This window comes from Leopardus geoffroyi, chromosome D4, assembly GCF_018350155.1.
Source record: "Leopardus geoffroyi isolate Oge1 chromosome D4, O.geoffroyi_Oge1_pat1.0, whole genome shotgun sequence".
Lineage (NCBI taxonomy): Eukaryota > Metazoa > Chordata > Mammalia > Carnivora > Felidae > Leopardus > Leopardus geoffroyi.
In genome coordinates, this window is record NC_059342.1 from 90,879,821 (window position 1) to 90,902,276 (window position 22,456).

Sequence of the window (22,456 nt, forward strand, 5' to 3'; positions counted from 1 at the left end):
TCCCCTCTGTGGTGTGACCGTCCAGCCTTCTGCATCTCCCGGTTTCTGTTTGGGCCACGGGAGGACCAGCCGTGTCCTCTCTGGCGTCAGGCTGTGGTGTCACGGCACAAACAGGGGTCTCCACCCCGAGACCATTACACCGAAGGGGCCTCCTTTTCCCCCCTAATCTTTAATCCATTGTGATTTCAAAATCAAAGGAGAAAAAGTCTATTTCCAACGACCACAAAGTACAAAAATGAATCTGTCCCATCTGAAAAGTCGGTGCGGACCCAAAGGTATCTCTTGAGAGATTCCACTTGAAGGAAACCTCCAGACTAGGTAACGGAACACGGAGAGAAAGCAGACTGGGGGTTCCCAGGGGCTGGAGGGGGCACGAAAGGGGAGTGAGGGCTCTGGGGACACGGTGACCCTTGGGGATCGAGATATTCTGCAGCAAAACTCTGTGGCGAGGTTCACAGCATTGTGAGCATACCCAGGGCTCAGGAATTGCACAACGTAAAATAAATAAAACATTTTATTGAAGATTAATATAGATTATAACTAATGAACAAATAACATAACAGCTAAAAGATAGAAGAGAAAAAGGATAAGGAGGAAGAGGAAGAGACATTTTGGTGGGGGGTCGGGGTCAGGGATTGGAGAATAAATTTGAAATAAAATATAATAAACAAAAAGTAAAATAAGATAAAAAAAGCACCCTGTATAGGTCTTCAACCCCTTGATTTTTGGCCGACATCCATGTGGGATCAAGGGCAGCGGCAGGGGCGGGGAGAAGGGCGATGGCAGGAGCAGTGTTGGGAGCAAAAGCGGGAACAGTGGAACCAGCAGAAGCAGGACCCAGCTGACTCTGCTCAGGTGCCCGCTGTCCCCGCACAGGTCCCAGGTCACCTGCTGGCTCCCGGGCCCCTGCAGGAGTCGCTCCAGATACCACGCCTGCCTGCAGAGATGCCGAGGCCCCCGATGCCTTTGGGCTGGGCTCTGGAGCCAACCCGGCTTCTGCTCCTGCACCGGACTCTTGAGAAGAAAACAGAGTGATGGTTGCAGCGGCTCCAAGGCCTCAGGGTGAGAGGAGGGAAGGTCCCCCACCCACCGAGCGCCGGCCTCTCCAGGGGCCTTTGCAGAGACACAACTCACCCCGGAGCCTCCCCGAGAAGCCGCGGCCAGGAGCCCACACGAGGACCTCTGCGCCCTGCAGTCCGCAGCCCGGGGCTCTCAGTCCGCTCCTGGCCCCACACCAGCCCCCGGGGGCTCCTCCCAGGGTGGCCCCGCACCACCCGGGCCCCGTGCACCCCCATCGCCTACCCCCAGCCTTCTCACCCTCGGGCTCTGACTCCGGGGACTCCAAGTACTGGTCCCAGGACCGGTGAACGAAGACCTTACGGCGGGGCCGGGGCGCTGGAGGAGGCCTTCCCAGGCCAACTCCAGGCCCTGCTTCCCAAAACCTCACTGCAGCCACTCTCTCCACGGGTCCAGCGTGGCCCTCCTGGGCGACGGGGCACACGCGCAACTCTGTAGGGCAGGTGAATCGGGATTCCGCCAATCGTTTCCCGATTTCATCGGTTGATTTCTGTAAAGACAGTGACCCGCGGACGGCCCGGACACATCACAGCCCCGCGCCGCCACCTCAGTGTCCTTCCGCCCTCTCCCCCTGCAGCTCTCAGATCGGACGCAGACCTGAGTGTGCACAGACCTGCCCCCGGAGCACAGTGACATCCACCTACAGGGCTCGGGATGAACGTTGGGGACAAGAGGGCCACCCCAGCACACCCTGTCCCTCCTAGCCAGCCTTGACCTTGAGTGTGAGCATGACCCACCCACCAGGCATCTGACCCCTTCATCAGCCTGCACCTGCTCAGGTGGGCCCTCCACACACGACCCCTCCTTCCACACACACACACACACACACACACACGGGAGGGGACCTGGGGCCGCACAGGTCAGATCAGAGCGGTGTCGGGCTGGACTGGCTGTCTCTGGGTCTCCCTGTGTTACCTTTGGGTCCCTGTGAGCTAGAGACCTGAGGCGTCCTGTGCACGACCTGACCCACTGTCTCCAGGGTCGGGAAGCGTCGCGGCCACGGGCTCCCCCGAGCCGGCAGCCATGGGACACGGGCACACAACAGGAGAACATGTTCGTCAGGCGAAGGTGTCCCAACGAATGAGCCCAGTCGGGCGCTGTCTTCAGAATGTGGGTGCCTGGTGACCTGGGTTCTGAGTTCAATTGGGCTCTGTGACCAGGGAGGTGAGGTCACTTCCTGGGGTCCCTTACCCGGCTTCCTGCTCCTACAAGAGCCCCTCCCAGGCCGCAAAGGGCTCCCCTCCACCCCATGCCCTGTCCCTACAGTGACACCAACACAGTCCAGACATGTCCCCGCCAGGCCTGGTGCAGCCGGTGCCGCGGCTTTGGGCCACAGAGCTGGGTTCAGACCTGGGTTTTCCCCCTGAACAGTGCTGGGACCCTGCATTGTGCCTCCCGGGGCCCCCGGTCACCCGTCTGCACAGTGGGGTCTTCTGGCATCTACTTGTAGGGACACCATCAGGGAGCCACCTGTAGACACGTCCCATGCCTGCTATCCCATGAGGCTCGTGGGCACACGTGGCCGTGGAAGGATGAGGAAAAGGTGGGCCTGGCACGGAACACACTCACGTGGGCTTAGGTCTGCTCCGGGTCCAGGCACAGCCACCCCTCCTGCCTGGGTCCCGGGCCCGGGGGAAGGTGGAGGTGAACTCGTTCAGACCCTGTGCCCACCGGACACGCACTCCAGGGGCTCCATTGCATTTGGGCTCGGGTCCCAGCGCCTGGTCTGGGCCTACGAGCTGGGCGGTCCCCACTGTGGCTCCCCGCCTTCCCGATTCCTGGTCCCACGTGCCTCTGTCACCCCCTCCCCTCCCGGGTGGACGGCCCGTGTGACCATTGTTCTAAGGGCTGGAATATGATGACCGGGTGTCATTTCTGGGCCGATTCATGGAATTTCTGGTTTCCTCTCTCCTGGGTCCATTCTCTGTCTCTGCCTCGGACTCTGTCTCTGTGTGTCTCGCAGTAGCAGGGCCTGTGTGCTCCAGGGTCCAGGTGACAACCCTCAGAAGCCTCCCTTGTGGCCCGTGTCCCTCCCCAGGCCCGGTGCTCAGCTCCCTCATGAGGCCTCCTCGCCCCAGCCAGGGCACTGCCTGGGGAACTACTTCCTAATGAGGACCCGAGGCTCCATCAAGGAGGGTCTTGACCTCGGTCCCCACACCAGGGTCCACTGCTCGGCCACGTGCTGCACACCCAGGTCCTCGGTCCTCCAAGCTCCCAGGCTGCCCTCTGCTCAGAAGGACCTTGATGGAGTAGGAAGCATTTTCCCAGGAGGGGAGAACAGACGGCCAGGGATGAAGATCCCAGGACACAGACTCATCTATGAGCCTGTGGGACCCTTGGGACACTGTCGACGCAGCCCAGTTTAGGAGGAGGAAGCTGAGTCCTTCTGTGCTCTAGCCCCGTCCACACTTCCTAGCTCCAGGGGCCCAGCGTGGTAGACACAGGACCCCAGACCCCGTCTTCCCTAGTTCTTGCCATTCCTCCTGGACACCTTGGGGACCTCCTGACCCTCAACCGGCACATCTGCCCTCCCTATGCTGTGGGTCCCGGGCTATTGCCAGGAATCCTGATGTCCCTGCCCCATGGCCCCACTGCTTCCAGCCTTTCTCTTCTTTCCCCCGTATTACCCACCCCCTCCCAGTGTGGACTCCCCTCTGATCTCCAGTGGGACAGTCAGAATGTGTGTGTGTGTGTGTGTGTGTGTGTGTGTGCGCACGCGCCTTTCTGGAGATGCCCAGAGGTCACAGCCTCACAGGGACGGGGTGGATAGGGACCCCTGAGCATCTGAGGGGCTCTCATTCCCAGGCGGAGCCCCATGGGGGGGTAGAGGCTGGCCTAGGACTGGAGACCAGCCCTGCTCCTTGGACCCTGCACACCTCACTTGTCCTGGGCCAGTCCTTGCCATTCCTCAGGGTCCCTCTGTCCCTGGGGGTCAGACGGGGAAGTGCATCAGTGTGGCCACCGCCCAGGCTCGCCCCCAGGTGTAGGTGGAGGGGAGGTGCCCCAGATACACAGGCCTCCCTCCACAGGGCCGGGTGGGTCGTGCGGAGGCCAGGTGTGGCCAGGGACCCGCACTCAGCACCTGTAGATGATCCAGACGGTCTGGGGATGTGCACGAATCCAACCGCTCCCCACCTGGCTGGTCCCCCATGTCCCCACCTCTGCCAACTGCTCTGGGAACCAAACCTCTCCTGAGCCTCAGAACCACGCCCGCCCCTGCCAGGCAGGCCTCAGGGTGCGAGGCAAGGTGGGTTGGACATCTGGGGACACGATGGCCAGTGACTACACCCACCCCACCCAGCTGGCCTGGACCGCAGACTCCACCCGGGGTCCAGGTGCTTGGACCCTGGGCATGGCCGGGCCAGGGCTCCTGGAGGCAGCAGTGGAGGCCAACTCAGGGCAGGGAGAAGTCGGTCCTCCCCTTGCCCTTCTCCTTTCCTCCTTCCGCCTTGTCTTCCTGGCAGGACGTTGGACAGAGGTCCAGCCTGTGCCTGGCTGCAGCCCTGTGAGCAGTCAGAGGGTGGCAAGCTGCCCGGGGAGGCCGGGGGCCACCTCCAGGATGACCAAGTGTTAGGGGGCTACTGTAGCTGGGCGTCCCCCGGGCACTCAGTGATTTCAGCCCTTTGTATACATGAGCCGTGACCCCGGGACCGGGTATCGGCCCATTCCTCACCCCAAGAGGCACGTATCCTCCCCAGCCGAGGCCCCGTCGGTGGCCGGCCCTCCCTCCAGCCCCAAGAGGTCCAGCTGCTCCACAGGCCGTACATCTTTCCCGGCTGGAGCCCGAGCAGCCATCAGGGGCCTGGATCCGGGCCCTGGAGCCCGTCCGGGAGGACAGGTGCGACCGGGCAGGAGCCAGGAGAGGGCCGAGTGGAGTCTCCTTGAGGTCATGGCCTCCTGCTCAGCCCAGACCCAGGTGTGTGCTGACCCCTAGGGCACCTGGACCCCAGCTGCCGGGCAGGCTCGGGGACAGAGACCACAATCTGGCCCCGAGGTGGTCCCGTGCGCGCAGTCCCATGGTCCCGGTGCACCTGCGCAGGCTCCACCTGCCTCGACCTTTGGGGGGAGCACCTCCCCGCCCCCAAGGCTCCCGCGCCACATCCTGCCCAAAGGTGGGAGCCAGGGGCCACTCTGGCCGGACTCGCAAAGCTCCTCCTCCAAGCGCTCATGGAACAGTCGGGAAACTGAGGCCAGGAGAGGCAGGGACTGGCCGAGGACCCGCCAGGTGAGCAGAGCCTAGAGGGGCTGGGGGAGGTTTCGGGCTCCTAGGCCAGGGCTTCACTTTCCCAGGGGGTTTTCGAGGGAATGAGAGCCTCTAAGATCCTGGAGGACCACGGAACCCATCCCGTGTGGGGTCCTTTCCTCTGGGCATCCCCGAGTGGGCACAGGTCCACACAATTGCATGGAAACACAGTCCCCCGCCCCCCAGTAACTAACCACCCGCGTGGGGGTCAAAGGATGAGTGGACCCTGGAGGTGACAGGCGGTGGGGGAGAAACGTGGTGTGGGGCGGGGACATTGTCTCCAGGGAACATGCCCATGAGGGGAGCCACGCCAGGCCGATGGCCAGGGGATCCCCAAGATGCCCCCGTGTGTATCACAGGCACCCTCAATCTAGAGAAGCACCCCACTCAGCTCCCGTGGTTGGAGACCTTCGAATGCGTAACGTGTTCTCCCGCTGTGTCCTGATATCTGGAGGCTGTGGTCTCAGGAAAGCCCACAGGGAGAGCCTTTTCCCACTTGCAGACGGTGGGTCCGGTCTCACCCCCGAAGCCTCTGGTCACGTGCCCGGAGGGACGCAAAGGTGACACCCGGAGGCCCAGGACTGGCCGCTCTAGCCTGACACGGCCCTGATCCGACTGGTGAGTCGCACGAGCCTCCCTGTGTCTGTGAGTGTGTGTGAGGCTGTGTGTGCTTGTAAGTATGGGACGTGTGGGGGAACCAGCCCAGAGCAGGAGCAGGCTGATGGGAGGGTCATGTCCACACCCCAGGTCAAGGGTGACTGGGATGGACAGGGTGAGTTGTGTAGAGCTACAGGACACAGGGACACACTCTAGTCTCTGTTCCCGAGCCCGGCCGGCAGCTGGGGTCCAGGTGCCCTAGGGGTCGGCACACACCTGGGTCTGGGCTGAGCAGGAGGCCATGACCTCAAGGAGACTCCACTCGGCCCTCTCTTGTGTTCCGTGCCAGGCCCACCCCTTCCTCATCCTTCCATGGGCACGTGTGCCCACGAGCCTCATGGGATAGCAGGCACGGGACGTGTCTACAGGTGGCTCCCTGATGGCGCCCCTACAAGTAGATGCCCCAAGGACCCCACTGTGCAGACCGGTGACCGGGGGCCCCGGGAGGCACAATGCAGGGTCCCAGCACTGTTCAGGGGGAAAACCCAGGTCTGAACCCAGCTCTGTGGCCCCAAAGCCGCGGCACTGGCTGCACCAGGCCTCGCGGGGACGGGTCTGGGCTGTGTTGGTGTCACTGTAGGGACAGGGCATGGGGTGGAGGGGAGCCCTTTGCAGCCTGGGAGGGGCTCTTGTAGGAGCAGGAAGCCGGGTAAGGGGACCCCAGGAAGTGACCTCACCTCCCTGGTCACAGAGCCCAACAGAACTCTGAACCCAGGTCACCAGGCACCCACGTTCTGGAGACAGCGCCCGACTGGGCTCATTCGTTGGGACACCTTCGCCTGACGAACATGTTCTCCTGTTGTGTGCCCGTGTCCCGCGGCTGCAGGCTCAGGGGAGCCCGCGGCGGCGACGCTTCCCGACCCTGCAGACAGTGGGTCAGGTCGTGCACAGGACGCCTCAGGTCTCTAGCTCGCAGGGACCCAAAGGTAACACAGGGAGACCTAGAGACATCCAGTCCAGCCCGACACCGCTCTGATCTGACCTGTGCGGCCCCACGTCCCCTCCCGTGCGTGTGTATGTGTGTGTGTGCGTGGAAGAGGTGTCGTGTGTGGAGGGCCCACCTGAGCAGGTGCAGGCTGATGAAGGCGTCAGATGCCTGGTGGGTGGGTCAGGCTCACACCCCCGTCATGGCTGGAGGGCAGGGACAGGTTGTGCTGGGGTGGCCCTCTCATCCCCAAGGTTCACCCCGAGCCCTGCTGGTGGATGTCACTGTGTCCCAGGCGGGGGGCTGTGCACACTCAGGTCTGTGTCCGATCTGGGAGCAGCGGGGAGAGAGGGCAGAAGGACAATGAGGATGGCTGGGCGGGGCTGTGATGTCTCCGGGCCGTCCGCGGGTCACTGTCTTTACAGAAATCAACGGATGAAATCGGGAGGCGACTGTCGGAATCCCGATTCACCTGTCCTACAGAGTTGTTCGTGTGCCCCCTCGCCCGGGAGGGCCACCCTGGACCCAGGGAGAGAGTGGCCACACGGAGGTCTCCGGAAGCAGGGCTGGGAGTTGGCCTGGGAAGGCCTCCTTCACCGCCCTGGCCCCTCCACAGGGTCCTGGTTCACCGGTCCTGGGATCAGGACCCGGAGCCCCCGGAGCCAGAGCCCGAGGGTGAGAAGGCTGGGGTGGGAGATGTGTGTTCACGGGCCCGGGTGGTGCTGGGCCACCCAGGGAGGAGCCCCCGGGGGCTGGGGTGGGGCCGGGAGCAGAGGCGGAGAGCCCCGGGCTGTGGACTGCAAGGGGGCAGAGGTCCCGGTGTGGGTTCCTGGCCGTGGCTTCTCAGGGAGGCTCTGGGGTGAGTTGTGTGTCACAAAGGCCCCTGGAGAGGCCGTCGCTGGGTGGGGTGGGGGACCTTCCCTCCTCTCACCCTGACGCCTTGGAGCCACTGCAACCATCACTCTGTTTCTTTCTCAAGTGTCCGGGACAGAAGCAGAAGCTGGTGCAGCCCCAGAGCCTGGCCCAACGGCATCGGGGGCCTCGGGGGCTCTGCAGGCAGGGGTGGTGCCTGAAGCGACTCCTGCAGGGGCCGGAGAGCCAGCAGGGGACCTGGGACCTGTGCGGGGACAGCGGGCACCTGAACAGAGTCAGCTGGGTCCTGCTTCTGATCCCAACACTGTTCCTGCCACTGCCCTTCTCCCCGCCCCTGCCCCCGCCCTTGCTCCCACACGGATGCCAGTCACAAATCAAGGGCCTGAAGGCCTACACGGGGTGTTTACTTTATTTTTGTTATATTTTATTTCAAATTTATTCTCCAATCCCTGACCCCGACCTCCCACCAGAATATCTCTTCCTCTTCTCACTTATCCTTTTTCCCTTCTACTTTTCAGCTGTTACCTTATTTGTTCATTAGTTATACTCTATATTAATCTTCAATAAAAATTTTTATATATTTTACATTGTGCAATTCCTGAGCACTGGGCACGCTCACAACGCTGTGAACCTCGCCAGAGAATTTTGCGGCAGAATATCTCGGTCCCCAAGGGTCACCGTGTCCCCGGAGCCCTCACTCCCCATTCGTGCCCCCGCCAGCCCCTGGGAATCCCCAGTCTGTTTTCTCTCCGTGTTCCGTTACCTACTCTGGAGGTTTCCTTCAAGTGGAATCTTGTAAGAGATACCTTTGGGTCCGCACCGACTTTTCAGATGGGACAGATTCATTTTTGTACTTTGTGGTCGTTTGAAATAGACTTTTTCTCCTTTGATATTGAAATCACAATGGATTAAAGATTAGGGGGGAAAAAGGAGGCCCCTTCGGTGACAATGGTCTCGGGGTGGACACCCCTGTTTGTGCCGTGACACCACAGCCAGACGTCAGAGAGGACACGGCTGGTCCTCCCGTGGCCCAAACAGTGTGGGCTGAGGCCCCACAGCGGCTGGAGGAACCCTTCCAACACCCCCACGGACATGCACCACGTGGGACCAGGAGGAGCGGAGTCTCTGGGGCGGGGTGCGTGCCCTCCCGGCGGGGTCCCGGGACGCGGCTAAGTGAGGACAGAGGCCCGCGACCTGAGCCCGAGCCTCCCTTCCCCTGCCCCAGGTTGCGTCTCCTCCCCAGCCCTGGTTGGAGGGCCCCAGTCCTGCCCCAGTGTCCCCACCCCCTGCCTCCTGCTACCCTCCAGCCCTGCTGAGAGCCCACACTGCCCCCAGGCTGGGTGAGCGATGTGGTTCCACCTCGGGCCCTCAGGGACAGTTGGGAAACAAGCCAGGAAAGGCGGGCACTGGCCCAGGGCAGCTGTGTGCTCACTCCTCTGTCCCGGCTGTTACTGGCCACGTGAAATTCTGGAACGAAAGGTTGGGCCGGTTTCAGGCGGAATACAAAATGTAGACACTGCGGGGAGAGCTGAGACCCAAGAAACACAGCAGGTTTCCGGGGGAGATGTGCGTCCCCCAACATCCCCGCCCCTGCCAGGCGGCCCTGCCGCCCCACACCCTGCACGCCAGCCACGGTGTCTCCCGCCGGGGTGTGGCCGGGGTCCAGCGTCTGCCATGACCCTAATTGTAGAGGACCTTGTTTCAGAAAATCTAGAACAGGGTGTTATGCAGACATCGTGTGTGATACCTTGTTCCAGTTACTGGCATATTTCCTACAGGATGTTAGAAATGAGAAAAAGAACAGCGATGGGCCCGGAGACACCCCATAATCCCACCGCTGACCTCCACCTCCCCTGGCTCCCAGGTGGGTCCTGGGCGTTTGAGTCGGCATCAAACTGGGAAAAGGGTGCTTGGCTTTCCGCAGCATCGCCCTCGGACGCCCCGGTGTCGTGGCTCCGGGGACTGACCGGCTAGAGGTCACCAGCTTAGCCCACACGCGTGTCCAGACGGGCAGGCTGCAGGCCCCGGGCGCTTCTCCCTGCCCCTCCGCATCAGCTCTGTGCTGCCCCTGCCCCTCGCCTGGGGGCCGTGTGGACTCCGCTCCCTCCCGCTACTCCCTCTGCCGCAGGCCGGCGGCCACCACGTCCCTAGCCGGAGAGGGAGGGCCGACGAGAACACCCGCAGGCGACCTATTTCTGGCGTCTATGCCCGGCTCGAGCGGCACCCGCTCCGGTCAGCTCCGTGCGCACACACCCCGTCCCGTTCCCTGCTGGATTCTCAGCCCTCAAACTGTGCCGGGTGAGGAATAACACTTCACATCTCGCTGACTCACTGGGACCGTCCCAGAACCGCATGACGCGGGCCCCGCTGTTTACAGCGACAGATGGGAGCCGCAGCCTCGTGTCCGTTCATTCATCCCCGCACGCGTCAGCACCCGTGTCTGTCTGCTGCTGTGTGCAGGCACCCGCACACGATGGTGAAGCCCAGACACCACCCCGCCCTCGAGCTCACAGCCTAAGCGGTGGGACGGCGTCTCCCCCACAGTCAGCAGCTGGGGGCCACAGAGGCAGAGCATCCCCACCCTCCCCAACCTGCAGTGACCCCCGACTCCTGGCCCGACATCCGGCGCCCTGCGTGAGCTGGTCCAGACGCCCGACCCCGTGGGCACCGCTCACCCCACTCCGGCCTCCCTAGGGCCTTCCTCCCCCAGGAGCCCACGGAGCCCCGGCCCCTCAGAGGCCCCTGCCGCCACCGCCCCTCCCATGGCCCCCACCCAGGACGTCCTCATCTCCAGGGTTGGAGCCTCCTCAGGCTCCCGTGCGAGCTCAGGCTTTGGGTCGGATTGTCTGGGGGGCAAACCCACAATAGGTCCGTGTCCCAGCCCTGTGACCCACAAGCTCACGTGGTGGGTGTCAGAGCCTCATTTTCTTCGTTGAAAATCGGGTCTGTGACTCCCGTCTCAGGAAGGTGAGCAGGAGGCACGGGGGTCACCTGGCTGGGGGAGCCCCAACCCAGGACAAGACCTGTGATGGTCAGGGCAAGACTCCATGAGGGTGAAGACTGAGTCCCTCGTTCCCGTTCACGGCTGGACTTGGTCACTCAGAGCTGAATGCCCTTGATCCCGGGGCCGCAGTTCATGTATAAGAAGGGGTGAAGTCAGTGAGCACCCCGGGGGGTCCCTAGCAACTCTAACCGCCCCCAACACTCAGACATCCCCACGATGTGCCACCTCCTTCCTGGGCTCCCTCTCACCCCTCTGACCCGGCCAGGGCTGCAGCCAGGGACAGGCTGCCCCTTGTGTCCGGGGTTCTGGCAGGAAGACCGTGGGAGGAGGTGGAGAGAAGGAGGGGGAGGCGGGAGGGGACAGGCCGATCCCCTCCTTGTCCGTACTTGGTGTCCACCGTCTCCTCCAGGCCCCCTGCCCTGGCCGTGCACCCAGCTGGACCCTGGGGGGGAGCCTGGGGTCTGTGACAGCTGGGACGGTATAGGTACATTCGGCGACCCTCGTGTACCCGCGTTTCCAACCCACCCGGCCCTCAAGTCTGCAGCCCACTGGCTGGGGTGAGGCTGATCCGAGGGATCACAGGATTTGGGGTTACAGGGCAGCGGTCTGGAGGCAGGGCACACATGGGATCAGCGGCACGGAGCCCCCCGGGGAGGGCACACAGCCGTGCCGGGCCGAGGACACGAGACCCAGCTGCCCTTTGCTAGGGAGGCCTGTGTGCCTGGCACATCTGCTCTCCATCCACCCAGGAGGAGAGCCTGGGCCCTGTCCACGCTGACGTCACTCCACGCCCAAACTCAGGGCCAGGTGGGAGACTGAGGCCAGGGACCGGCCCGGGATACGTGAGGTGGGCAGAGTCCAAGCAGGGGGGGTCTCCGTCCTAGGCCAAACTCAGTCCTCCCCTGGGGTTCGCCCTGGGAATGAGACCCCTGAGATCCCCTCGGATCCCTATCAACCCCATACGAGGTGGGGCTGTTATATCTGCATGTCCCCAGACCTTACAGGCAAGCACACGCACACACACACAGACACACACAGACACACACACACACACACACACACACACACACAGAGACACACACACAGACACACAGGCACAATGACCACCCGGCAGTGGCTCAAAGGGAATACACCCTGGAGGGGGGAGGTGACACCGGGGCAAGAAGAAGGGGACTGGAGGCACCTCTGCCACAGGGCAGGGGCGCCCAGTGGGCTGGCGGCATGACCAGGGCTCATACATGGGGTAGGGAGTCGTGCCAGCCTGATGGCCAGCGGGGTCTCCAGGGTACCCAGGGGGCTGCCTGGGCTGGGCACTTCCCCGGGGCACCCGGAGAAATCGGGGTCCGGGGTCTTGTGTCTGCCCCCAGCCTGGAGCTAGAAGGAGACACCCCCCTACTGGGAGGGGGCTACGGGACAGGCCTCAGCTTACTCCCGTGTAAATTGGGCTGCATAGACGTGGTGTCCCAAGGGTCCCACAGGCTTGTCTGCTGGCCCTGGACCTCCACCCCTGCCCCAAGATGCTCCTGGTCCTGGGAAAATGCTTTCTCCTCCCTCAAGGTCCTTCTGAGCGGAGAACAGCCTGGGGGCTTGGAGGGCCGAGGACCTGGGTGGGCAGCACGTGGCCGAGCATGGACCCTGGGGTGGGGACCGAGGTCAAGACCCTCCTTGTCGGAGCCCCGGGGCCTCATTAGGAAGGGTTTCCAGAGGTAGTGCCCCGGCTGGGGTGAGGAAGCCTTAGGAGTGAACGGGGCACCGGGACGGGAGAGGTGGAACGGGGGACAAGGGAGGCTGCTGAAGTCCTCACATCACCCCTGGAGCCCGCAGGTCCTGCCCCTGTGCCCCCCTAGGGCCAGGGAGGGCTGCTGCCTTGACTACACCCAAACAAAGATGTGTGTTTTGTTTTCTGGTTTCCCTGCCTGGGGCTGTCATGCCGGTGCTGACCACCAGGGGGCAGGCTGTGTCCACTGTGCTCAGTGAAGCCTCTGGAGAGGGAAGGGACGCTCAGGGGTCAAGCTGGGCGTCCCCTGCCCCCAACCCAACATGTACCTCTTACTATTAGTCTGCATGTCCACAGCGTGAGCTGCTCAGAGGCAGGTAGGGACTCTGAGATCCTCTCTGGACGCATTCAGCTCCTGTGCCTCTCACCCTGAGCAGGAGATGTGTTGGGCCCGGGGGCCGGAATCAAAGGTCCCGCAAGGTCCCAGCCCTCCAGGAGCTCACAGCCCAGAGGGGGAGGTGGGTCAAAGCACAAGAGCGAATCCGTGTGAAAGGAAAGACAAAACACTATCGGGAAATGAAGCAGGGTGAAGGAGGGTGGCAGGGGCCCCTGAGTGGGTCTCACAGGCCTCCAGGGTGGCCCTGATGCTGGGACCCAGAAGGACAAGAGGAGCCAGTCCCGCACACGTCTGCAAGCAGTGTGCTGCGGGGACGAGCAAAGCTGCAGAGACTCGGAGGCACCGAGGGTTTGTCCGGAGAGGAGCTGAGGAGGAGCCAGTGTGGCCGGAGAGAGCTCGGGAGGGAGGAGGGCGGGCCCGGCCCCCAGCCTGGAGGATGGACTGTTGTCTGTGCTGGGGGACACATTCACCTTACTTGGACAACCTCACACTTTCGGTGCCAGTCTCCCGGCTCGGCTCGGCTGGGAGCCTCAGCCCCACGGTCACCCAGGAGGCCAGGGCTGCAGCCTCAGCTGAGGCTCGACTGGGGCAGGGTCCGCCTCCGAGACCGCGACCGGGCACGTGCTCTTGGCAGGATTCGGCTGGCACTGGGGGGTCTCAGGCCTTCTGTGTCTCAGCCCGGACCCTCTGCGGGCTCTTGGCACTGGGCCTCCTGGGGCAGCTCATATTATCTGCTCTTGCTTCGTCAGAGAGAGACACACACACAGACACACACACTGACACAGAGACAGAGGATGGACCCGGGAGAAAAGGAACCCGGAGACACCACAGGCTTTCATGAACCAGCTTGGAAGCGACACCCATCGTTATAATCTCTCCCTCAGAACTGGTCACACGGGCCTTCCCCCGGGGAGGGAAGGGGAGGGGAGGGATGTCACGAGGATACAAGAAGCTGTGTCAGTAAAAGAGGACACGTGTCGGAGATAGAGACCCTTGTTTGTGCTGTGACACCACAGCCTGACGCCAGCAGGGACACGGCCGGTCCTCCCGTGGCCCAAACAGAAACCGGGAGATGCAGAAGGCCAGACGGTCACACCACAGAGGGGAGAGCATCCCTCACGACCCAGGGCCAGAACGGTTCATAGGCCTCTGGGCCAATAATGCACCAAAGGCAGTGCGTTCCCCGGGATAGAGGCCAGACCCGTCCCACTCCAAGATGTGGCGACCCCCCCATGGGAGCAGGTGTCAGAGATGTGGGGCATCCCAGGGAGGGAGTCGGGCAAGTGAAACCCGACGGAGGCAGCGGTGGTCGCCTTCAGACAGGCAGGTTTCTGGTCTGGGGACCGGCTGCCCAGGTGACAAGGTGAGGAAGCAGAGGTCCCCAGAGACAGGTGTGACGGGCTCCCGTCTCCGGGAGAGAGTCCTCAGGCAGAGAGGAGGGACCGGGGGCTCCAGGGGGACGCAGCCAGCCTGCCGGGAACCAGCCCCTCAGGCTGCAGGTGCACTCAGGTGGCAGAGGGACCTGAACGGGACAGCGGTGCGTGGCCGGCCTCGCTTTCCCCATCCAAGGCCAACGTCCTCTGCGGCCCTTGCCACTCCGCCCCTCGGTTCAAAGCAAAGTGGTCTCTTCACTCAGGTTCCCTGGTGCCCATTCAGGACAAGGATGCCTCCCGGGAAGAAAGAGGAGAACCGGCTGGGCTCACCCAGCCCGGGGCCCTGGCAGACAAGCCGGCACTCGGCCTGTGGACCACGGCCCTCTCCTGCCCCCACCGGCACCGTCTGCCCTCTGTCCCAGGCCCCCACCTCCCAGGAGACGAATCCAGCCCGAGGACCGCCTCGGGGCCGGCCTGGGAAGAGCTGGGTGGAAGGACAGGTGAGGGAAGACACAAGGGGTGTTCTCGACTCCCAAATCTGACGACCGAAGTCTGGGAGGCGAGAGGAAGATGGGAGGAAAGGCAGGGTGTGCATTTGCACGTCTTCCTAAGAGGAGAGGTGGGTGGGTGACCCAGGGACTCGGGCGGAGACCTGACGCCTTCAAGGGAGCCGGGAGGAGGATCCGAGAGAACCAGGGCAAACCCACAAAAGCACAGGGGCGGCAGGAGGTGCAGGAGACATACGTGTGCGGGTCCCCCAGGGCCCCCACCCTTCGCTCTGTGTGTGTGTGTGTGTGTGTGTGTGTGTGTGTACCGAGGTTAAAAACCTTGGTGAATATGGCTTACGTGTCTTCTTAGGGTGAGGAGGGCCATGGGGACGGCGCTCCCCCTTGCTGGCTGTGGCTGAGAGGCCGTGCCACCTCCTGGGTGGGGTCCGGGGCTCGCTTTTGGGAGCCAGGTGCGTGCACACAGCGGGGAGCAGACAGGGTGCTGAGGGCAGGCATGGACGCATCCACAAAGGAACAAGGACAGAAGCGGTTTCTGTCAATGACAGCACCTTACGCATATCAATTCATCTGCTTATTCGAGAGAAGGTAAACGTCCACTACGTTGCGGGAAGGTTCTGGGGACTTGGACTGAGAGCAATGAGCCAACCTAGTTCCTGCTCGCATGGAGCTGACTGGAGCAGGGAGGGGTTCACTGAGGACTTCTGGTGACAGCCATGGGGTCTCGCTGGGATCAGCGGGCTCGTCCAGCAGCTTAGGACCAAGCCAAGTGAGGCCCGCGGTGGAGGGGCTATGCCCGAGCTACCCCGGAGAAGCAAGCTCCGTTCCCTTGGCCTGTCCTTAGATTTCCCATCTGTCAACTGGGCGTGTAGGGAAACACGCCCCAAGTTTGTCCGTGAACTTGGTCTCGACTCTTCCGGGCAGATGAGGAAGAACTTCCTGGTGGTCGGTCTCCCCACTGGTAACTCCAGGAGAGGGGTTGACATCACCAAGGGGATGGGGCGGCACCCCCGGGGGAATGGCTGGGGATCCTTCTCTGGTTAGCGGCCAAGCTGGACTGGGAGCCCTGGCCTCCAAACTCCGTCCTCAACCTCCCTACCACCCAGATCCTCCCGCTTGATCCCTTGCTGTGACCTCCGCCTGAGATCCCGGAGGAGGCCCGGGAATGGCTCCTAGAAGGGAGGGGCTCTGTGGTCGAGCATGTCTTAGAACCCTGGAAGGAGCAGGAAGACAGGGCTCCCTGGACCTTAATCTCCAAGGGCAGGTGGAGGCAGGGCCTCTAGCCCAGTGAGTGCATGCACCTCCCTTTTCTTACCGGAGGGCAGAACCTTCTGTCTGGAGCAAGGGCCAGCGTTTTCCCGGGAGCCCAGCAGACGGCTCTGGAAAGCTCAGGGTAGACCCAGACATCCATGTCACGCCCCGCGGGGCCTCGGTAGCGGGACCGGGCGACAACAGGAGACGTGTCTCTGTGGACAGATGCCAGGTCTCAGGCCACCTGCCACGGGCTCTGCCCTCGACGTTCTGGGTGACCTTGGACAAAACCTCAGTGTTCCCTGCTATAAAAAGGAGCGATGGGTTCCTCATGGGCTCGTCAAGCTGTGCTTCTGGGCTTGGGGGTCGGGCCTCTAGGGGGCCGTGGACGTTCGGGGAGCCCACGCCTCATCCCGGTGTCGCCCTGAGCAGCTCTGTCCTGTGTTTGCCACACAGGGCTTCTGCCTTAGGTGCCGTCGGGACAACATATGCCCACCCCCATATAGGTGAGGTTTAAAACCGTAAGGGCAGGTGAGCGCTGGGCCAAGCCTGTCCCTCCGGGTCTCTGCTCCTCTGTTCCTTGTTGTCCTGTGCCCTCAGGGGGGACCAGTGGGTATGCAGTCTGGTGGCTCAGTCTACAGGAGTCCAGCTGAACCTGCGGGTCATTCTTTTACCAAAGCCCATCGTCCCGCACTCGCTAAGTCCAGGGCTGGACCCACAGCCCCCATCCAGTCCCTGAACCCACGCGGTCATGGGGAGCAAATCTGCAAGCTCTTCTGAGACCAGCGGGCCGGGACCCCAGGAGCAGACCCAGGGAGAGGAGAGGGCTCCCCCTGCATCCGGCAGAGGAGCTGAGGGGGTGGCAAGGGGCCCAGACCCACATGTGAACGAGGGCATGTTGGGAGGGCCCTGTGTGCCCAGCGGGCTCACCCTGGGCTGGAGAGAAGGCCTTGCACTTTGGAGAAGGCGGGGAGGGACGAAGGTCCAGCCTCCCTCATCCACTGTGGGGGTTGGGGCCGCCTTGCCGTTCAGGCTCCACAGGCTGGGACCTGGGGCAGGTGGTCTGGACTTTCTGGACTCGTGCTTCCTTGCAGGGACATGTGCAGCGGTCTCCCTCCCGGACTCGCCAGAGGGGAGGGGACACGGCCAGGAACATTCAGACCCTGCAAAGGAAGATGCCACATGGGGGACCCCGGAGGGTCGTGCTCACTGGAGAGGTCACAATGCTCAGCACACAGCAGGGACTTGAGTTCCCCAGCTGAATTAGGGAAGGAGGAAGGGAAGGAGGGAGGGAGGGAAACCACAGAAGCGGGGTCCACACCAGGTCAGGTCAGAGGTCCGGTCAGAGGGCGTCACAACTCGGGCCCTGGCAGGGGGCACGGGACACATCCTTCTGTCCCTCCAGCGCTGACCTTCCTCCACGTGGGACCTGTTGACCTCCTGGATCGTCTCCACCTCCTCTGCAAACAACGCTGAGTGTTCCCAGAAGGGGGACAGCAGGCAGGGGCCAAAGAGGGGCTACCGGAATCCTGTGCCCCGGGGGACTCTGGGAAAGCCTTCCAGGTGGCCCTTTATGTCCTCCAGGCACCAGGCCACGATTCCACCTCATGTCTCAGGGAATGCGACAACCCATCTACAAGGCCCGTTACGTCCCCATGTCACAGATGGGGACACCGAGGCTAATAGCACAGCCTGAGTCACTAGTAAGACGAGCTGGGTCAGGAAGCCCATCTCCTTGACTTTGGATTGTCCTACCCGCAGGCCTGCATCTTGCCGTCCTGGGGCTTGGGGTCCCTCTTCCTGGGAAACCCCACCACCTGCCGATGGCCCCCCCCCCAAACTCAGGGGAGCAGAGCTGACCAACCTGCGTGGGGCCCCACATCGGGCTGGGGATAGGCCGACTCCGGGCTCTGTGGGCTCTCCCAGTACTGGGCCAGCCCGTCCCCTGCAGGATGAGGACTTCTCGCTGGGGATCGGCTGGGGCCTCTGCTTCCTCACGTTGTCACCTGGGCTGCCGGTCCCCAGACCAGAAACCTGCCCATCTGAAGGCGACCAGCGCTGCATCCCTCGGGTCTCACTTGCCCGAGTCCCACCCCGGACGTCCCGCATCTCTGACGCCTGCTCCCATGGGGGCTGCCTCCCCTTGGACTGGGACGGGTCTGGCTTCCATCCCGGGGAACGCACTGATTTGGAGCATTATTTGGCCCAGAGGCCCGTGAACCGTTCTGGCCCTGGGTCGTGAGGGATGCGCTCCCCTCTGTGGTGTGACCGTCCGGCCTTCTGCATCTCCCCGTTTCTGTTTGGGCCACGGGAGGACCAGCCCTGTCCTCTCTGACGTCTGGCTGTGGTGTCACGGCACAAACAGGGGTCTCCACCCCGAGACCATTGTCACCGAAGGGGCCTCCTTTTTCCCCCCTAATCTTTAATCCATTGTGATTTCAATATCAAAGGAGAAAAAGTCTATTTCAAACGACCACAAAGTACAAAAATGAATCTGTCCCATCTGAAAAGTCGGTGCGGACCCAAAGGTATCTCTTACAAGATTCCACTTGAAGGAAACCTCCAGAGTAGGTAACGGAACACGGAGAGAAAACAGACTGGGGGTTCCCAGGGGCTGGCGGGGGCACGAATGGGGAGTGAGGGCTCCGGGTACACGGTGACCCTTGGGGACCGAGATATTCTGCCGCAAAATTCTCTGGCGAGGTTCACAGCGTTGTGAGCGTGTCCAGTGCTCAGGAATTGCACAATGTAAAATAAATAAAAATTTTTATTGAAGATTAATATAGAGTATAACTAATGAACAAATAAGGTAACAGCTGAAAAGTAGAAGGGAAAAAGGATAAGTGAGAAGAGGAAGAGATATTCTGGTGGGAGGTCGGGGTCAGGGATTGGAGAATAAATTTGAAATAAAATATAACAAAAATAAAGTAAACACCCCGTGTAGGCCTTCAGGCCCTTGATTTGTGACTGGCATCCGTGTGGGAGCAAGGGCGGGGGCAGGGGCGGGGAGAAGGGCAGTGGCAGGAACAGTGTTGGGATCAGAAGCAGGACCCAGCTGACTCTGTTCAGGTGCCCGCTGTCCCCGCACAGGTCCCAGGTCCCCTGCTGGCTCTCCGGCCCCTGCAGGAGTCGCTTCAGGCACCACCCCTGCCTGCAGAGCCCCCGAGGCCCCCGATGCCGTTGGGCCAGGCTCTGGGGCTGCACCAGCTTCTGCTTCTGTCCCGGACACTTGAGAAAGAAACAGAGTGATGGTTGCAGTGGCTCCAAGGCGTCAGGGTGAGAGGAGGGAAGGTCCCCCACCCCACCCAGCGACGGCCTCTCCAGGGGCCTTTGTGACACACAACTCACCCCAGAGCCTCCCTGAGAAGCCACGGCCAGGAACCCACACCGGGACCTCTGCCCCCTTGCAGTCCACAGCCCGGGGCTCTCCGCCTCTGCTCCCGGCCCCACCCCAGCCCCCGGGGGCTCCTCCCTGGGTGGCCCAGCACCACCCGGGCCCGTGAACACACATCTCCCACCCCAGCCTTCTCACCCTCGGGCTCTGGCTCCGGGGGCTCCGGGTCCTGATCCCAGGACCGGTGAACCAGGACCCTGTGGAGGGGCCAGGGCGGTGAAGGAGGCCTTCCCAGGCCAACTCCCAGCCCTGCTTCCGGAGACCTCCGTGTGGCCACTCTCTCCCTGGGTCCAGGGTGGCCCTCCCGGGCGAGGGGGCACACGAACAACTCTGTAGGACAGGTGAATCGGGATTCCGACAGTCGCCTCCCGATTTCATCCGTTGATTTCTGTAAAGACAGTGACCCGCGGACGGCCCGGAGACATCACAGCCCCGCCCAGCCATCCTCATTGTCCTTCTGCCCTCTCTCCCCGCTGCTCCCAGATCGGACACAGACCTGAGTGTGCACAGCCCCGCGCCTGGGACACAGTGACATCCACCAGCAGGGCTCGGGGTGAACCTTGGGGATGAGAGGGCCACCCCAGCACAACCTGTCCCTGCCCTCCAGCCATGACGGGGGTGTGAGCCTGACCCACCCACCAGGCATCTGACGCCTTCATCAGCCTGCACCTGCTCAGGTGGGCCCTCCACACACGACACCTCTTCCACGAACACACACACATACACACGCACGGGAGGGGACGTGGGGCCGCACAGGTCAGATCAGAGCGGTGTCGGGCTGGACTGGATGTCTCTAGGTCTCCCTGTGTTACCTTTGGGTCCCTGCGAGCTAGAGACCTGAGGCGTCCTGTGCACGACCTGACCCACTGTCTGCAGGGTCGGGAAGCGTCGCCGCCGCGGGCTCCCCTGAGCCTGCAGCCGCGGGACACGGGCACACAACAGGAGAACATGTTCGTCAGGCGAAGGTGTCCCAACGAATGAGCCCAGTCGGGCGCTGTCTCCAGAACGTGGGTGCCTGGTGACCTGGGTTCAGAGTTCTGTTGGGCTCTGTGACCAGGGAGGTGAGGTCACTTCCTGGGGTCCCCTTACCCGGCTTCCTGCTCCTACAAGAGCCCCTCCCAGGCTGCAAAGGGCTCCCCTCCACCCCATGCCCTGTCCCTACAGTGACACCAACACAGCCCAGACCCGTCCCCGCGAGGCCTGGTGCAGCCGGTGCCGCGGCTTTGGGGCCACAGAGCTGGGTTCAGACCTGGGTTTTCCCCCTGAACAGTGCTGGGACCCTGCATTGTGCCTCCCGGGGCCCCCGGTCACCGGTCTGCACAGTGGGGTCCTTGGGGCATCTACTTGTAGGGGCGCCATCAGGGAGCCACCTGTAGACACGTCCCGTGCCTGCTATCCCATGAGGCTCGTGGGCACACGTGCCCATGGAAGGATGAGGAAGGGGTGGGCCTGGCACGGAACACAAGAGAGGGCCGAGTGGAGTCTCCTTGAGGTCATGGCCTCCTGCTCAGCCCAGACCCAGGTGTGTGCCGACCCCTAGGGCACCTGGACCCCAGCTACCGGCCGGGCTCGGGAACAGAGACTAGAGTGTGTCCCTGTGTCCTGTAGCTCTACACAACTCACCCTGTCCATCCCAGTCACCCTTGACCTGGGGTGTGAACATGACCCTCCCATCAGCCTGCTCCTGCTCTGGGCGGGTTCCCCCACACGTCCCATACTTACAAGCACACACAGCCTCACACACACTCACAGACACAGGGAGGCTCGTGCGACTCACCAGTCGGATCAGGGCCGTGTCAGGCTAGAGCGGCCAGTCCTGGGCCTCCGGGTGTCACCTTTGCGTCCCTCCGGGCACGTGACCAGAGGCTTCGGGGGTGAGACCGGACCCACCGTCTGCAAGTGGGAAAAGGCTCTCCCTGTGGGCTTTCCTGAGACCACAGCCTCCAGATATCAGGACACAGCGGGAGAACACGTTACGCATTCGAAGGTCTCCAACCACGGGAGCTGAGTGGGGTGCTTCTCTAGATTGAGGGTGCCTGTGATACACACGGGGGCATCTTGGGGATCCCCTGGCCATCGGCCTGGCGTGGCTCCCCTCATGGGCATGTTCCCTGGAGACAATGTCCCCGCCCCACACCACGTTTCTCCCCCACCGCCTGTCACCTCCAGGGTCCACTCATCCTTTGACCCCCACGTGGGTGGTTAGTTACTGGGGGGCGGGGGACTGTGTTTCCATGCAATTGCGTGGACCTGTGCCCACTCGGGGATGCCCAGAGGAAAGGACCCCACACGGGATGGGTTCCGTGCTCCTCCAGGATCTTAGAGGCTCTCATTCCCTCGAAAACCCCCTGGGAAAGTGAAGCCCTGGCCTAGGAGCCCGAAACCTCCCCCAGCCCCTCTAGGCTCTGCTCACCTGGCGGGTCCTCGGCCAGTCCCTGCCTCTCCTGGCCTCAGTTTCCCGACTGTTCCATGAGCGCTTGGAGGAGGAGCTTCGCGAGTCCGGCTAGAGTGGCCCCTGGCTCCCACCTTTGGGCAGGATGTGGCGCGGGAGCCTTGGGGGCGGGGAGGTGCTCCCCCCAAAGGTCGAGGCAGGTGGAGCCTGCGCAGGTGCACCGGGACCATGGGACTGCGCGCACGGGACCACCTCGGGGCCAGATTGTGGTCTCTGTCCCCGAGCCTGCCCGGCAGCTGGGGTCCAGGTGCCCTAGGGGTCAGCACACACCTGGGTCTGGGCTGAGCAGGAGGCCATGACCTCAAGGAGACTCCACTCGGCCCTCTCCTGGCTCCTGCCCGGTCTCACCTGTCCTCCCGGACGGGCTCCAGGGCCCGGATCCAGGCCCCTGATGGCTGCTCGGGCTCCAGCCGGGAAAGATGTACGGCCTGTGGAGCAGCTGGACCTCTTGGGGCTGGAGGGAGGGCCGGCCACCGACGGGGCCTCAGCTGGGGAGGATATGTGCCTCTTGGGGTGAGGAATGGGCCGATACCCGGTCCCGGGGTCACGGCTCATGTATACAAAGGGCTGAAATCACTGAGTGCCCG

At 62.8% G+C, this 22,456-nt stretch overlaps 1 protein-coding gene across 2 annotated transcripts; it reads right to left on the bottom strand.

Moving 5' to 3' along the window:
* Window positions 1-1,020: 1,020 nt before the first annotated feature.
* LOC123592430 lies at window positions 1,021-20,780 on the bottom strand. Of its 2 annotated transcripts, none has more exons than XM_045467413.1 (2): window positions 20,230-20,780; window positions 1,021-1,567 (listed from the first exon to the last, which is right to left on the bottom strand). In XM_045467413.1, exons 1-2 carry the CDS (start codon window positions 20,365-20,367, stop codon window positions 1,058-1,060), a joined length of 648 nt encoding a protein of 215 aa, XP_045323369.1. In that variant the 5' UTR covers window positions 20,368-20,780; the 3' UTR covers window positions 1,021-1,057. The 2 variants fall into 2 exon arrangements, with proteins under 2 accessions (XP_045323369.1, XP_045323370.1); XM_045467414.1 differs by lacking the exon at window positions 20,230-20,780 and adding an exon at window positions 1,993-2,173.
* Window positions 20,781-22,456: the final 1,676 nt, after the last annotated feature.